Source organism: Xyrauchen texanus, chromosome 49, assembly GCF_025860055.1.
Source record: "Xyrauchen texanus isolate HMW12.3.18 chromosome 49, RBS_HiC_50CHRs, whole genome shotgun sequence".
Lineage (NCBI taxonomy): Eukaryota > Metazoa > Chordata > Actinopteri > Cypriniformes > Catostomidae > Xyrauchen > Xyrauchen texanus.
The window spans coordinates 18392211-18410294 of NC_068324.1; the positions used below are offsets into that span (position 1 = coordinate 18392211).

The following is an 18084-nucleotide window of genomic DNA, read 5'->3' on the forward strand; positions in this document are numbered from 1 at the left end:
CTTGATTAAATAGTTTAATCTTTTGATAGAAAAGATCTCTCAGACCCCACTACTCTGGCTGTCTCTGGGCCCCCAATGTCCTCATCCCTGCCCAGATTTGATGAGACTATTTTGACTGTTATATATATATATATATATATATATATATATATACACACACATATACACACACATATACACACACACTATTATACGTACTATTGCTGTCAATGTGGTAAGTTATAAAAAGTATTAAACATAATTTCCTAGCCATATAACTACTGACTATTGACTACTGACTAAGCTACATATTATTATCCAGACCTTTGCTGGGAAGGAAATGTAGAGACTGGACCTCTTGGAACTTTAATTGAGTACCCCTGATCTATGGGATGTGCTGGACCAACAAGTCCAATCCATGGAGAGGGGGACCTACACAATATTAGGCAGGTGGTTTAAATGTTGTGGCTGATCGGTGTGTGTGTGTGTGTATATATATATATATATATATATATATATATATATATATATATATATATATATATATATATATATATTTGCAGATAATTGCCAATATTTAAATTTCATTTGTCCCCTAATTTGTTTTTTATTCCTTATCAATAAACCTCATCAGGTGAAATATCTAAATACTGTACAAAACTCTTCATCAGGTGATTCTATAGGCTATAAAAAGCTTAATTTGGTAAATACTCACATATAGAGCATTGTAACATAGCCAAATCTCTGTAATTTTAAAATAAGAGCCCCAGTGTATTTCTGGCTTGTTACCTGCGTTATTTATTTTTGGGATTTTGGTTGCACAATAAATTGCTTTTGGTACTTGATTCATTTTGCAGCCTCAATGTCTCTGCCCTTCATAGTAAGTAAACAATAAGGTATTTTAATAATTATATAGATCGAGTTAAAAAACTATCGACCAATTAATGGGTCATCTGGCTTTGGCACCACCTTATTTATCTATATCGGCAAAATTCACAATCAGTCAATCTCTAATTCTAACTAATTTATCCAAGTGTTTTGCACACACCTGTTTCTGTTTTGATGGTGAAAACAAAGAAAGCACTAATGATTTCAAATCACATTAACACGTTGCATTGTCAGATTGTTTTTTATAAGCTGATTTTGGTAGTTATCAGTGTATTGTTGTGCATTTAAACATTCTCAATGAACTATAAGCATGACACCCTGTATGTAAAAATACAAAATAAAAATAAAAATTGCCCACCAGCTACGAACGCACAATTTTAACAGGCACATACATTTTTCTAATCCAAATATATAAAATAACTCACATCACACACGTGCATCAATGGCTTTTGTTCTTCAAAATATAATCAAGTGTGTTTCATCAAGCATCCTTAATGCAATTTCTTTTCAAATATTCAGGTCGAATGTGGAGGTTTGGAAATTAGCAAAATTGCCCACTAACACACAAAGTTTATTTGGCGAGTGTTAATTTGACACCCTAATGACATACAACACAGCTGTGTTCTGCCAAAATGCTTACTCCTCCTCCATAATGCTATCTCTCCATTTTTGGGTTGCTGTATGGTTAAATATATAGGCTGGTAACCATAAGGTTGTAGTTTCGAACTCTGCATGGGTGATCAAGACCACAAAGTAAAGCAGATATCACTTATTACTTGGCTACTTACCAAATAAACAGATATGAAATATTGAATAAAAATCATTATGTGAGAAGAAAGCAAACACAGAGTTATACAAGTGATATAAAACTAGCACAGCTAGGTAGAAAACCAGATGCCTGGGACAATGGTCAACTACACAGTGTAGCAGTCATAACATCAAACTATTTGATGTCAGAATTCACCAGTTATAATTAGAATATAGTATACCTGAAAGCAGTGTAATGATAAAAGCTAAATGTACACTGTTGTCCACTGTAGCTAAGGGTCATGGGTTATCAAACTTTTCATGATCCAGTTAGCCCTTGTCTGGGCATTTATTGAACTGTTCAAAGTCCAAAATTTAGGTCACAATGACTTGCTAGCAGTAGAAAAATAGATGGTACACAAAGTTCAGGACAACGGACCCTTTTCACAGACCTGTGATGAAGCATTTCCGCCTATAGTGGCATAAATTTAACAAGCTTATTTATATTAGCAATTTTTGTATTATTTAATGCAAATTTATAAGATTATTATTTTTATTATATTACCCTGGAATTATTTAAAAGAACATGTAACCAAAGCTGCAATGAGGTTTCTAACACAGCTGCTGAGGGGCTGACTGAAAAAGTGTCATAATCCACCGCTCTCTATTTTTTTATTAATTTGAAAAGTTGTGGGAATGTAATAGTGCCGTTTTTCTTTTGATGTAGCAAATGGATAAACAAAAACTTTATTTGGCATGGTCTACCATTCACCGCTATTGATTTGTACCCTGCAATCCTTTACTTCTGCGTTCCAAAACCCAGAAGTGTGAAAAAGGTCAAATTATGTGACTTGCCTTCTCATATTTTGCGATGATCTCAGCCCGTTCTTCAGCTATAATCGTAGCAATGTCCTTCTTCATCTCAAAATCTGAAAAATAACCAAAAAAGGGGACTTTGAGCAAAATGAACTAATTGCCTTTCTTATAGGTTGCAGAATATAAAGTATTTCAAAATCTTTATCAAGTCAATCTCCCATGTCTTCAGATAAAACACTTCAAATAATCTGTGTTATCTACAATCCATCAATATTATGACACTGATCCACGTCCATTCTGCTTGTCTTTTTCTCGTTTGCTTCAGGCATTCAGTCTATGAGGTGAAACTAGACTGCACAATCATCTTGAGTCAAACACATCCATGTGCTGTCAAGTCAGCCAATTATTCAGGCACCATTTTTTCATACAAACTTTCTTGATGTGGGAAAAACCCTAGAAAATCTCCACATGCAAGAGCACTAGGACTGAAGTCATACAAGTAAACCCATAACACTTAACATTATGCTGTGCAGGACAACACTTAAGCTTTGGTCTTCTGGTCCTCAGATTCATACACAAACACATACATTTTGGTGGTGTGCCAACCATGCAGGAACAAACCAGTCCGCAAGTGAAATTTTGATTCTTCATGGTGGCCATAGTAGTCTTCGACTACGTTTACATGCACTTAAGAAAGCGGTTTATTTTAGGGTATTTGCACAACGCACGTTCTGAAACAACATTTCTTCTTAAGGGATTAAGAGAAAGCACACTTGAGTTTCTCCCAGAGAATGTGGCTTGTGTGGCCATGTAAATGCATAAGGGGCATTCTTAAAGGTGAAAGATGGGGCCCAACATCAAGTCAACACAGCGGAAAGATTTCAACATTTCTGGGAGTACAGTGGGAATATAAAATATCGTCTGTCCCTCACATTTGCATGTATGCACACGTACATTGGGGGAATCCAGGGATTTTACTTTAAAGGGAAACCACACTATTTCAGCTCAATCCCACAGTAGGTCCAGTAAAATAGAAAGTTAAAGGGATAACTTTCAAGATGTGTATGACTTTCTTCATCAGAACACACATTAAGAAAATAGAAAAATATATCAGCTCAGTAGGTCCTTAAAATGCAAGAAGATGTGATCAGAACTTTAATACTTAAATAATATTGATATTTTCTGCACCAAAAGCGATCGTATGGCTTTAGAAGATATTAATTTAATGACTGGAGTCATATCAATGACATTTATGCTGTGATTTTTGGAGCTTCAAAAGGCTGGGATATCATGAAGGGGAGTAAATGATGAGAGAATTTTCATATTTGGGTGAACTAACCCTTTATGGAAACAACACCGCAAAAACTCGGGAATATCTGGTAATACAGCAAAGCAACAGGGAATGAAATTGCGAAATCTTCCTTGGATGCCATGTTTGTAATTTACACAAAAGTCGCTGGGAAATTAGTTGCTGTGGAGAAAGCTGCTTACTGACCAAGCCTCATGTATAAGGGTGTTACGAGTACGCCTCTGATGTTAATGTCAACAGGAAAGCCACCACCTTGCAATAAGCCATGTTCTGGTGGTCATATAATCGTAGTCACCGATGTGTTCTGGAAATGGAAGGGAAACATTTTGAGAGATTCTAGGTTAAAACCCCTTTATGGGTGATTTATGAACTATCATCATTGTGCCCTTGAGCAAGCAATTAAAGCTCAGATTGATTGTCCCAGTAATAGGTGTACTGTAAGTAACGTCTTAAAAAACATCAACAAAAGGGGCAGTCCCAATTCGATTTAGGTTGGGGGCATCATACCTACCGTTTACCCTTTTCAAACCTACCCCTTTTTTGGAGGTCTGTCACACTCACAGATTAAGAATGGAAGAGAGGTGACAGACTGAATGACAGACTCTGATTTCTAACCAATTCACTGTCAAGGAGCATGCTGAAGTAAAAGCTGGAGCACTGTGCTCCAATATTCAGTTGGAATAGCATGAATGAAGGATATGGTATATCTCAATTTTCACATCATTTGGTCCAATCATAAAGGAACAGTGCTTCTCTTATCACTGCTACCTTTACACGCAGCTCCACCTGTGCTTCCAGCCAGATGACCCCACTCTCGGATTCTTGAATGACACACTAATAATGAAAGAGTACCTACTTACAGTGTGAAAACAGAACTGCTTCAGAGTTCGGACAATCAAGCCAAATGTGAGAAATTCCTAAATCACTACTCAATTAAACAAACCAAATTCTTGAAAAGTGTAAGCAAAAATTGCTCTACTCTTGGAAAACCAAGAGAAGCTTGGTAGTGGATTTGAATAAGCTCCAATTAAATGCCTTAAAACTGATTTGTGTCCATACCGTTGGGGGTAGAATCAAAAACAAGACAAGACTATTGCAGTAGATGCTAGGCACCATGTGTTAAAAACTGTTGAGGTCTGTTGGTTTACATTCACTTTTGACAGGTGTAGTTCAGAACATACAAAAGAGCATTCAGTTCACCGGACAACTGCTCTGCTAAGAAACAAGGTCTTCACTGGTTTTCACGGTTTAACAACCTGTCCTCCATAAAAACTATAAATGGCAACCCAAGTTTCCCTTTAAAATTCCCATTCAGACTTCTTATTAAATTATTGTGCTGGATGCTCTTTGGTTGCTGAATTATTAATAAACACAATCTTTTTTTTTTTTTTTGTTGTAATGAAAAAAATGAAATAATCCTGATTATTTTTGTCTGCAAACCACATCCTCTTGAGAAGCTAAAGACCTGATGTCATACCAAACAGACAGAGCAACAAAAAACTGTTTTAAAGCTTGCAAAATCTTACTGAAAATAACATTCTTTGAGAGAATGCTTCTTGAGAAATACTAAGTCTGCCATAAGGTGACCAGTGAAAACGGGTCAAAGCTTGCATAATTTATTTACTGCAGGCTCATCTGGTAGTCTGGGGAGTTAATGGCTAGATAAAAACAGGAATACAAATATGGGCCACTACAAGTCGACTTTTTACTGAGCAATGCCGACATATTCGGAATAAATAAAGGCTAATGCTATGAAATAAGCATTGATTTTCTGCCTTGCTAAAACAGCTTTATCAAGACTGATTAAAAGTGTATATCATGATAATGTATTGTGACCATGTATCCTCACTGTCCAAGTGAAGGTAAACCAAAGAACGTTTGCACAGAGCAGTCTTTAAATGTTCTCACGAAACGAAATCTACTGAGGTCACCCGCAAAGCTGAACAAATAATCACATGCATTCAAATATAATTGCTCTGGTATCCTGCCATTTTTCTTTGAGATTTATTTTACATAAGACCTGTGGCACAATTCTTAGTGCACTTTTTAAGCAAAAATAAACAATTTCATTATGCTTCACATTGGAACATACTAAAATGAGCAATCTTTTTTTTTTATACATTGGTTCATTGGTTAATACAAAGTTTTTCCTTAAGGAGGTTTGTGGTGGTCAACCGTTATGTTTTTTTTTCATGGCCTACTGCAGATAACGCTGTGAGAGTAGGCCGATGACCACTATAATGCAGATGTATATAATACAATTGCAAAGTCACAAATAAGAGGAGGCTAGAAATATTTCTTTACAGAATTAAATGTACCTAAAAATATTTCAAAACAAGTTTATTATTTATTATTACATGTTTATTATCCATTCAACAATCTATAAAATATTTGGAACTGACACTATGTGAAATGGCCACTTCAGTTAATCAGGCAATGTCAATGGCCATTGCTTTGATGGCCAATCATCCAATTAATCAGCCTGGCTGATATATCGGTATATCACTTGCCTCTGTTGCCTTCAGCTTGCTCACTGGGAGGTTTGCAATACACAATTCTTTGTAAAGCTGCTTTGGAGTGGGAAAGCTGCTTTATGAATTGTGAAAAGCACTATACAAATAATTTGCAGTCAATGTAACACGTTAATTCAATGTTATTTGGTTTATTTTAGGCTACATCACAGGCCTATTTATTCTATCAATAGCATTTATTTTTTTACTTTGAAACTGTTATTGGTTAACGTTCTCGACTGCAAAATTTTCATTTAAACCTCAGTGAAATTAGTAATTTCCCAAATTTGGATAGTGAACGCAAAGCGCTCTAGTTTCATTTTATTTTCCGATAGTATAATGGCAAAGGTGTTGGTCACTTAATTTGACTCTTCATGCTCTGAGGAGTGGTGGTGGCGTAGTGGGCTAAAGCACATAACTGTTAATCAGAAGGTCGATCCCCACAGCCACCACCATTGTGTCCTTGAGAAAGGCACTTAACTCCAGGTTGTTCCGGGGGGATTGTCCCTGTAATAAATGCACTGTAAGTCGCTTTGGATAAAAGCGTCTGCCAAATGCAGAAATTAAATGAAATGATATATTGAATTCAGTGGCTCCTTTTAAAGATAGAAGAAATAAAGTTAACACTCAGCCCTGGTTGAATAGTTCTACCAGTGCTCTTAAACAGAAGTTTAGGAGGGCTGAACGTAAATGACTCAAAGATAAGCTACAAGTCTCTTATGAAATTTTGGAAGAATGCTTAAGTACATACCAAAGAGCGGCTAAAACAGCTAGAACTAATTATTTCTCTAAGATTACTTCACAGAATTTTCATAATTATATTGTTTTGTTCAATACTGTGAATATAGTGCTCCAACCTGTTGCTCTTCCATCACCTACTCCTTCTGTTGACACATGCGACAAGTTTTTAAAAACAAGAATGCTGGATCTTGTTTTTCTACCTATAGTAAATTATTAAATTGGTCCTTTTGTACATTCAGATCAAATGATCAGTTTTGAGCCTGTGTCTCTTTTACAACTTAAGTTATAATTGCACATATGAAGCCTACCAGTTTGCCCTGTGATGTGGTCTCATCTCATTTATTTAAAGAGGTGGTGATACCATTGGTCGAAGTGTTATCAATTATAAATAGTAGTTTGACCACTGGCATTGTCTCAGCCAGTTTTAAGCAGGCGGTTATCCAGCCACTCTCATAAAAGCCAACCATGATCCCCTAGACATGAATAATTTTCATCCCATTTCAAAATTACCAATCATTTCAAAGATCTTGGAGAAAGTAGTGTGTGCACAATTAAATGCAATTTTAGTGAATAATAATATTCTTGATTGATTTCAGTTGGGTTTTTAAGCCAGTCACAGTACAGCGTCTGCTCTTCTGAGGGTTTCTAATGACATCTTGGAGTGGATTCTGGAAATTGTGTTGCTTTTATTTTGTTAGACCTTAGTGCATCCTTCGACACCATCGATCATGGAATCCTCATCGATTGTCTCAGAGACTATGTTGGCATTCAGGGTTTAGCCTAGGAATGGTTCTCCTGATATTTAAAAGGATAGAACATTCTCGGTTAGGATTGGGAAACTCTTCACCTCTTGCCCCCCATTACCTGTGGGTAACTTCCATTAAGTCTCTGTATGAATGTCTGGCTGATGTTAAGTTCTGGTTGGCTAAAACTTTCTCCAACTAAATGAGGATAAGCCCGAGTTAATTCTCCTTTGGTTATAAAGGATGTGGATATCATTTTAATGACAGCCTTGGGTTTCTGCCAGGTAGAAAGTTTCTGGTGTGAAAAACCTGGGTGTAATTTTTGATTCAGAGCTGAAATTTGATAGAGGGTTTCAGAGAAAAAAAAAATTGTGCAGCACTGAAAACCGGCTTATCTGCAAAACTAAGCCATTTCATTGTCAGACAAAGAGAGGTAAGATGGCTTTACAACAGTTGTGAAGTGCAACAACTCTCTGGCAAAGAACCTATTTCATCTGTGCATTCTCTACCTGTCAGGTATTTCATTGTCCGGGAAAATACATCATGTGTGTGAATAAATTCATTTTGTTCCCTCCTTCATGAGATATATATATACACACACACACACACACACACACACACACACTCACACAACTTTAAAATAAAACCTCAAACAGAATGAAATTTCATTGCACCATTTGTAATTCAGTAATATGAGATAATTGGTCAGGGGTCTGAATACTTTTGCAAGGCACTGTGTATATATATATATATATATATATATATATATATATATATATATATATATATATATATATATATATATATACACACACACACACACACACAGTGAAAAACACCAAAAGAATGATGCACAGGGTCCCTGCTAATCTGCGTGAACGCCTAAGACAGCACTACAGGGAGACAGGAAGGACAGCTGATCATTCTCGCAGTGGCAGACCATGTGTAACAACACCTGCACAGGATCGGTACATCAAAATATCACACCTGCGGGACAGGTACAGGATGACAACAACAACTGCCGCCCGAGTTACTCCAGGAATGCACAATCCCTCCATCAGTGACAAGACTGTCTGCAATAGACTGAGAGATGCTGGACTGAGGGCTTGTCGGCCTGTTGTAAGGCAGGTTCTTACCAGACATCACCGGCAACAACGTCGCCTATGGGCACAGACCCACCTTCATTGGACCAGACAGACCTGGCAAAAAGTGCTATTTACTGACGAGACGTGGTTTGGTCTCACCAGGCATGATGGTCGGACTTGTGATGGTTGGACTTGCGTTTATCGTTGAAAGAATGAGCGTTACACCAAAGCTGTACTCTGAAGCGGGATCGATTTGGAGGTGGAGGGTCCGTCATGGTCTGGGGCGGTGTGTCACAGCATAATCGGACTAAGCTTGTTGCCATGCAGGCAATCTCAACGCTGTGCATTACAGGGAAGACATCCTCCTCCCTCATGTAGTACCATTACTGCAGGCTCATCCTGACATGACCCTCCAGCATGACAATGCCACCAGCCATACTACCCGTTCTGTGCGTGATTTCCTGCAAGACAGGAATGTTTGTGTTTTGTCATGGCCAGCCCGGATCTCAATCCCATTGAGCAAGTCTGGGACCTGTTGGATCGGAGAAGATTCCCCCAGAAATGTCCGGGAACTTGAAAGTGCCTAATTTTCACCAACATGTAAAAACTAAAAATGTGAGGATTTCACGCACTGTGAACACGGAATGTGTAGGGATACTTAAAATGTTGTGTAAAACGTGCAATCCCACTAAGAAATTTAAGTGGGGTTTTTTCCTTATATTTTCAACACATTTAATTTAATGCTATAAATGCAGCACAGGTCCGATCGGGCAATTGACAGTTCTAGCAACTGGTCCGAAGCTTTCTCACACTGGCCCTGATAAAAACAATTATAAATGTAAAAATAATAACTATAATGATGAGAATAATCACTGAAATATAAATAATTTTCTGACTCAACTGTATGTGCATGTGTGCTTGCAAACATAAAGGCCTCTGACCTGTGTACATGCACACACACACATACACTTTTGAGTAGTAAATGCTTTCTTTTCCACAGAGATTAACTTCATCCTACCCTGAACTGCATCCAACACCCTTCCAACATTATCACACACACACACAAACTCTGGAGTAGTACATGCTTTCTTTTTCATAGAGAATATTTATCCTACCCTGAACTTTATCAAACATCCAACATTATCACACACACACACACACACACACACACACACACACACACACACACACACACACACACACACACACACACACACACACACACACACACACACACACACACACACCTTCTTTGCTCCACAGTGACCCCTCTCCAATAGAATCTTTCTTATATGATCTTTCATCACACCTTTCAGACAAAATATTCTGACATTGTTTTGGAATTTTCATGATCTCATAAAGAAGCAGATCAATAGTTGTTTTTCCACTAGCGGACCAGCGCGAGCCAGGGCTATCAACTGGCCAGCTGGGGCCAATAGCTGGTGCCAAAAATCACACACCTCACCCATTTCATAAGCAAAAGGGAAGCTCAAGCTGAGGTATCATGTTATCTAGTTATCTAGAATATCGAGTTGCCAAAATCATAGACAAATAAGTCTTTTTTTACTCAGGTCAAGGGGGCCTACGATTATCAAGTTCCAAACAGAAATACAAAACCTGTGCTAATTAAAAGAAAATAAGTTGACAAAAATGTTTTGGTGATAATATAGCATAATGAGAGATTCATAAGAAATGTTTAATAGGCTGGTCATTTTTGACCTGAACACTAAATTAGGTAGAAAAAAAATTAAAGACACCACAAGGGTTAACAAGACAATTGTTAGAAAACCAATTGGCAAACAGATAAGTTCAGAGACCCATCAGCTTGCGCCACTGAGTTTTATGGCAGAACAATTTATTATTTAATCGTTATTTTGAATATTATATATTGAATTATCTTAATTTGAGGGCCTTCCTCAGAAAATATTGATATATGCAACTAATTGTGATTAATTGTATTCATTTAATTGGCATCGCATCTAACTAATTAGTTTAAATATTTTTATACAACAATCGATTGACAGCCCCACAAATACAATTTTAACTGATTTAAAACTGAATTGTAACATTCACAGCACCTAGACTTGGAGACCAAATGTAAAACTATTTCAAAGTATCTGATGTCCCTTTAAATTTCTATATATTAACCCGTTTTTGACACCACAGCGTGGCATCATATATTTCATGAAATATTGCATATTTAGGAAACTTATACAATTAAAATGTGCAGCTCCCTCTGTAAAACTAAATGGCAAATCTAAATCCACAGTTGAATCCTGTTGTAAATGTCATGTGATCATCAGCCAGAAGAGTACATGTGTGCCTCTCATGACAAGTTATTTGAACAGCAAAGGCACTTCCGCCATGAATATAATTTATCGTAGGTCAGCTGCAGCAGGGCAATGAAAAGCTGCTGACAAATAGAGGCCTTTAACACTGATCTGTGGTCAGTTTAGCTGTTTTTACAGGCAGAAGCCAATGACGAGAATGGCAGCATCTGGCAAGGCCAATACAAACAGCTGAGAGTTTGCATGGAAGTGCAAACATTTACCTTCCATGGACAGCTTTGCATTCAGTTAAATCCCCTAAAAGTTCCCCTCATCATCAATATCCCTGCTTAATATGAAGAGACAACTACTGTATTAGCAAGTCATACATACAGGGTTCGTACACATTTTCACCAGTAAATTTCCATGACTTTTCCATGAAAATCCAAAACTCTTTTGCAACATTCCAAATGTTTCTTCTAGGGCTGCCAATTTAATGTGTTACTTCGGTATGATTAATTATATACATAAATAACGCATAAAAAAAAACTAACTAATGTGTAAGCCATAATTGTTGAAAAGACTCTTAAAAATGAAATGAAATGAAGATATGAATATAAATCAATTTATTTATTTATTATGCATTTATATGCATAATTAAAAATCTTATAAACACTAGTGAAATTACTACTTTGACATAAATATTAATGAAATGTATCATACATATGCATTATTGACAATTTCCATAGTTGATGAGAGCTTATTTCACTGAGAAAGGAAGCTGTGTCCTCACTTCCTGTTGATTTCGGTGCATGTGGTGCAGAGGGTCAAAGTTAGCTGATCGGCTGGACCCCGTTAGGTCCTGCTGTGCTACCAAATACCATAGCAACCTAGCAGAACACCCTAGCACCACACAGAACACCCTAGGAACCACATAGCAATGCTGTAGCAACCACCAGAACACCCAAATAACTGAGTAGCAACCTCCTAGCAACCACAGTACACCCTAGAAACCACCTAGCAATCACCCAGAAATCCCTAGCAACAGACTAGCAATGCCCTAACAACCACCCAGAACAACCTAGCAACCACAAGAACACCCTAATAACTGCGTCACAACCTCAAATCAACCACAGTACACCCTAGAGACCACCTAGCAATGCCCAAGCGATCACCCAGAAAACCCAAACAATGGCCTAGCAACCACCCTGAACACTTTAGTAACAACATATCAAAGCCCTAGCAACCGGCTAGCAACTCCCAAGTGACTAGTGTTGACACCCATCCCGTAAACTATGGGATCGTCCCGTCTTTAAAGTTGAAATGTTGTGTCCCATATCGAATCAATACGGGATGCTATTTGTCCAGTATTTTAAGCTGGTCAGATTGCGTCACAGTGATCATTCAAGATTTAATTTTCTTTAGTCCACACATTGCGCTAAAACATCCTAATATTGTTGATGTACACAGCTGAACGAAGCACAATTCCGAAGGTATGGATCTTGAGATGTTGAAATGTTGCAAATTTCCATTGATGCATCCTAAGAATAGCCATTATAAAATATTAATCTCTGACAGATTTACTAATTCAATTGCAAAATTGATTGACGTGGAATGTAGGCCAATGATAGGATTATGTTCAATAATATGGAAATAAATATATTGCCTTCTAAAGACACTTTTTTTGTTATCAATTTGTCTGCCACAATAATGTAATGCATTTTAAAGATTTTTTTATTATATATATATATATATATATATATATATATATATATATATATATTATAATTGTTTAAATATAGCTAATTATACAGTTGAAGTCAGAAGTTTACATACACATTAGCCAAATATGTTTAAACTCAGTTTTTCACAATTCCTGACATTTAATCATAGAAAACATTCCCTGTCTTAGGTCAGTTAGGATCATTACTTTATTTTAAGAATGTGAATTGTCAGAATAATAGTAGAGAGAATTATTTATTTCAGCTTTTATTTCTTTCATCACATTCCCAGTGGGTCGGAAGTTTACATACACTTTGTTAGTATTTGGCAGCATTGCCTTTACATTTTTTAACTTGGGTCAAACATTTTGAGTAGCTTTTCACGAGCTTCTCGCAATAAGTTGCTGAAATTTTGGCCCATTCCTCCAGACAGAACTGGCGTAACGGAGTCAGGTTTGTAGACCTCCTTGTTCTGCCCACAAATTTTCTATCGTATTGAGTTCAGGGATTTGTGATGGCCACTCCAACACCTTGACTTTGTTGTCCTTAAACCATTTCACCACAACTTTGGAGGTATGCTTGGTGTCATTGTCCATTTGGAAGACCCATTTGCGACCAAGCTTTAAATTCCTGGCTGATGTCTTGAGATGTTGCTTCAATATATCCACATAATATTCTTTCCTCATGATTCCATCTATTTTGTGAAGTGCACCAGTCTCTCCTCCATCAAAGCACCCCCATAACATGATGCTGCCACCCTCATGCTTCAAGGTTGGGATGGTGATCTTTGGCTTGTAAGCCTCACCCTTTTTCCTCCAAACATAACGATGGTCAAAATGGCCATACAGTTAATTTTTTGTTTCATCAGACCAGAGGACATTTCTCCAAGAAGTAAAATCTTTGTCCTCATGTGCACTGGCAAACTGTAGTCTGGCTTTTTTATGGCGATTTTGGAGCAGTGGCTTTTTCCTTGCTGAGCTGCCTTTCAGGTTATGTCGATATAGGAGTTGTTTTACTGTGGATATAGATACTTGTCAACCCATTTCCTTCAGCATCTTCACAAGGTCCTTTGCTGTTGTTCTGGGATTGAGTAAAAGAGTAGCTCATTTAAAAGGACTCATGAGTAGTGAGTACCGAGTTTGCAAAACCTATACCCCATTATAATGAACAATGTATGCCTAAAATACATCACTTATCTATGTTAAACACTACATTAATCTGATTCCAAAAAATACAACGGAGACATGACAACAGAAAGTAAAAGATTAAAAAGTTATTCATTACACTGATCACCATTTTAAATTAAACAATTACATTAAAATCAGTTTATGTGTAGGGTCTAATTTTACCTTAATGCCAACAGAGTGTTATTGTTGAGCATAAAACTGATGTTCAAACAATGCCAGGAATGCAAAAAAAAATGCTAAATAAGCAGGATCACTTGGCACATCATCTCCTACACAATAGATGTAGAGCAGGCATGGGAAAATTTGTTTGGAACAGCTTGAAAAGAAATAATTCACCCAAAAATGAAAATTCTCTCATCATTTACTCACCCTCACGCCATCATTGATGTGTATGACTTTTTTCTGCAGAACACAAATTACGATTTTTAGAAGAATATCTCAGCTCTTTTGGTCCATACATTGAAAGTGGATCGGTGCTAAAATATTGAAGCTCCACAAATCACATAAATCAGCATAAAATTAGTCTAATGCATGTGCCTCCAGTGGTTTAATCCATGTCTTCAGAAGCGATATGATAGATGTGGTGAGAAACAGATCAAAATTGAATTCCTTTTGAACTATTAAATCTTTACTTTAACTTTCACTTTCTTCTTGTGTTTTTGGTGATTCACATTCTTCATGCATATCGCCACCTACTGGGCAGAGAGAAGAATTTCTTGCAAAAATGGACTTAAATATTGATCTGTTTCTCACCCACACCTGTCATATCAATTCTGAAGTCATGGATTAAACCACTGGAGTTGTATGTATTACTTTTATGTGCTTTTTGGAGGGTCACAATTTTGGCACCCCTTCACTTGAATTGAAGGGACCTACAGAGCTGAAATATTCTTCTAAAAATCTTAATTGTTCTGAAGAAAGAAAGTCATAGACAGATGGCATGAGGATAGAGAATGATGAGAGAATTTTCATTTTGTGTGAATTATTTCTTAAAGCAGCACATGGGGGGCCACATTGTCCTCCTTTTGAGATACAATGTTCCAAATTGATTTAGTTCTTGTATCTTTGAAGCCAAGAAATAGTTGTGTTCTCATTCTCATGCATGATTTACAATTTTCTGAAGTTTGTGACTGGTGGAATGTTCTGCTGAAGTATTGCTCTGCAAATGTTGATACTTTATATCTTTATAAAGGCTGAGCATAATTATTAATTTGTTTTAATCATCTCTACTTTCCTGGTAATTTATTATACCAATTAACCCACTCTACTTCAGGGGTCAGTATTATTAAAAAATTAACAATATTTAAAAAAAATATTATTATTAAAAATGTCACGGTTTTATTCTATTATATTAATACTTTTAAAGATCCTCAAGTTATTCGGCAATAAGTAGTGAGTGGTTTTCTAATTTCCTTGTTAATGTTGTTTTATTAATAGCCTTTATATGACATAGCCTACAAGACAGTGCTCAATTCGGTTACATGTACACTTCAAGTCCAACATTTTGATGCAAATAGGCATTTGTCCTACTGTTTAAGTTCACTTTAGACATAAACGACTGCGTTTACATTAAATCCTCAACAAGACTGGCATCGGCGGAATTATAAAGTGTATTTGACCTTTTAGCCACAAACACACACCACCCAGAACACCCTAGCAACGCTCTAGCAACCACCAGAACACCCAAATAACTGCGTAGCAACCTCCTAGCAACCACAACCACCCACAACACTCTAGCAACCACTTGACATAAATGAACACCCCTATTCTGGATTTAGAACATAGGCTAAATATAGAAAACTACTCAAAAGTTTGATAGAGGACATCTCTCTTTTCCCGATAAACATCTAGATCATTTTATTGCCCAGCCCTATTGATAACATTGCATTAATCTCTCACAGCAGCCCAATAATCTCAGTGATATATTTAAAATTAAAGAGTTAAATTACAGGCTACGTCATAGACACACTGAATCTAGTAAGCTGAAATATGAAATTTACCTTGATACCCATTTCTTTAAATTAGGAGTCAGGATTAATGCTGATATATGGCTTGAGCAAGTTAAACTCACATTACACGATCAAGCAATTGGCCTTTTTCGCTGCAAAAAGCCCTTCCAGGTGCGGCCGAGATGTTCAGCTGTAAACTGTGCTTTGAGGAATTCTACATATTTGCTGCCAGATCTGCAGCTGCCGTTTAAGTTTTTTTTACATGTGATTTGATTTGATGGGAGTCATAGGACTCTCCCTAGCCAAACTTGTTGATAGATAAAAATAAAATCAGGACAGGGAAGTAGCAAAAACAGACGGTGGGAAAATAGCGCATTAAAAATAGAGTTACAGCGCTTGAAATGTACTTAAGTAAAAGTATAACATTTTAAACTATAAGTACAATTCTTGGGAAAAAGTAGTTAATTACAGTAATGTGAGTATTTGTAAGTTACTTTACACCCCTGACTATATGTATATATGTTTAAATGTATATGTTTGTATGTATATATGGTTGCATTTGCACTGGAAGATTCTGTCACCATGACAAATGCTAAAACACTCAATTTTCCCATCTTGCATGGCTAACACGCATGCGCTGTCTGTATCTAAAACATGATTGGCTCTTTTACTTGTAAGGTAACGTTGACCATTGGGTGCTAGATCCTCCTTGGTAGGGCATTCCAATTTCTCCCATTCATTTAAATAGAAGTAGCCCATCTCTGGTCAACAGTCTCTGGTAGCGCTTACACGAGTAAAAACGTAATTCTTAGCACACTATGACTTTTTCAAAACATTCAGTGTTAACTTGTTTTTCCATGACATTTCCAGGCCTGGAAATCACAATTTCTAAATTCCATGACTTTTCCAGGATTTCCATAAACATATGTACATGAAGTTGATTTCCCCAAAAAGTGTAAACAAATGTGGCTCTGTGGTACAACATCCAGTGTATTTTTATTGTATACAGTCTTCTTATTTTGTGGATATTGTATATTATTAGGTGTATATTGTATGGTGTAACAATATGTGTAAACTGTTTTATGTGTAAATCAGATGTTTATTGTAATTGTAATACAACTATGTTGCTTGGACCGACACCCAAGACTTTCACCCACTGTTGCTCTTGTGTACATGTTTAAGTAACAATAAAGGGATTAGATTTAGGTTTGATTTATATTTTTGACCTTCAGTGCACCTACTGTGATATAATCTGTCATCCAGTACATCTGCTGTGAAGTGTAAGGTAAGATTTGTTTTAATTACAGCATGCATAAAAGAACTCACGCTGGGGACATCCATCAGTACAGGAGAAAGTCACTTGCAAAAACGTTAAGATAGGGCTTAGCGAAGGGTCGATTACATAGTACTACAGCTCTGTGTTTAGTACTGAAAACAAAAATATCAAATAACCCTTTACAAACTACCCGGTTATCCTATATTCAATAAAAAGTGTGCAATAGTACAAATATTTCCATGTAAACATTTTTGTTCATCTTTTTTTGCCATCTAAGCATTTTAGTCAAGCCTTAACTTATAAATATATAGAAAAATAGATTGTTTCTTTATTATTATTATTATTATTATTATTATTATTATGTCTGGATAGAAGTATGTCAGCTTGGCACTAAAAACGATTCTCACTGTTTTTTCCCCCAAATCTAGCAAATCAACAAATAATAGTAATGTTCTTTTAAACTAACTCTACCCATTTCCTATGAACCCAATGTCCCTCCACATTCTTCCCCTGGGAAAACTCAAGTTGACTTCTCTGCATACTAAAAGAAATGTGAGGTATTTCTCAAGAATTTAAAGGCATCTAGAACGTTCAACATCTTAATGTCACAAACTTTGTCATTATCATCTCCACTATGATGAAACATTAAAAAACACAAACCAAAAAAATACAATCGACTGGTAGAACAGCAAAGAAAAATGTCAAACTCAAATCAAACTTATTATTACAAAAGTTTAAACTTTGACAGCTGCAAATATCTAGGCAACTTCAAAACAACACCTCAATTATTATAAACAGCCTGATAAGGCAAAAAAAAAAAAAAAAAGCAAGATATAGAGAGTGACTCACATCACACCCAAACCACA

At 36.5% G+C, this 18084-nt stretch overlaps 1 protein-coding gene across 1 annotated transcript in view; it reads right to left on the reverse strand.

The window, feature by feature from the left end:
- The window catches only part of LOC127640444 (USP6 N-terminal-like protein), a 37296-nt gene that overhangs the window by 17817 nt on the left and 1395 nt on the right, over positions 1–18084 (reverse strand). Inside the window, exon 2 of the mRNA XM_052123025.1 lies at positions 2470–2543. Within this exon, the coding sequence (XP_051978985.1) occupies positions 2470–2535 (66 nt within the window). The 5' untranslated portion in view covers positions 2536–2543. The remainder of the gene's footprint in view (positions 1–2469; positions 2544–18084) is intronic.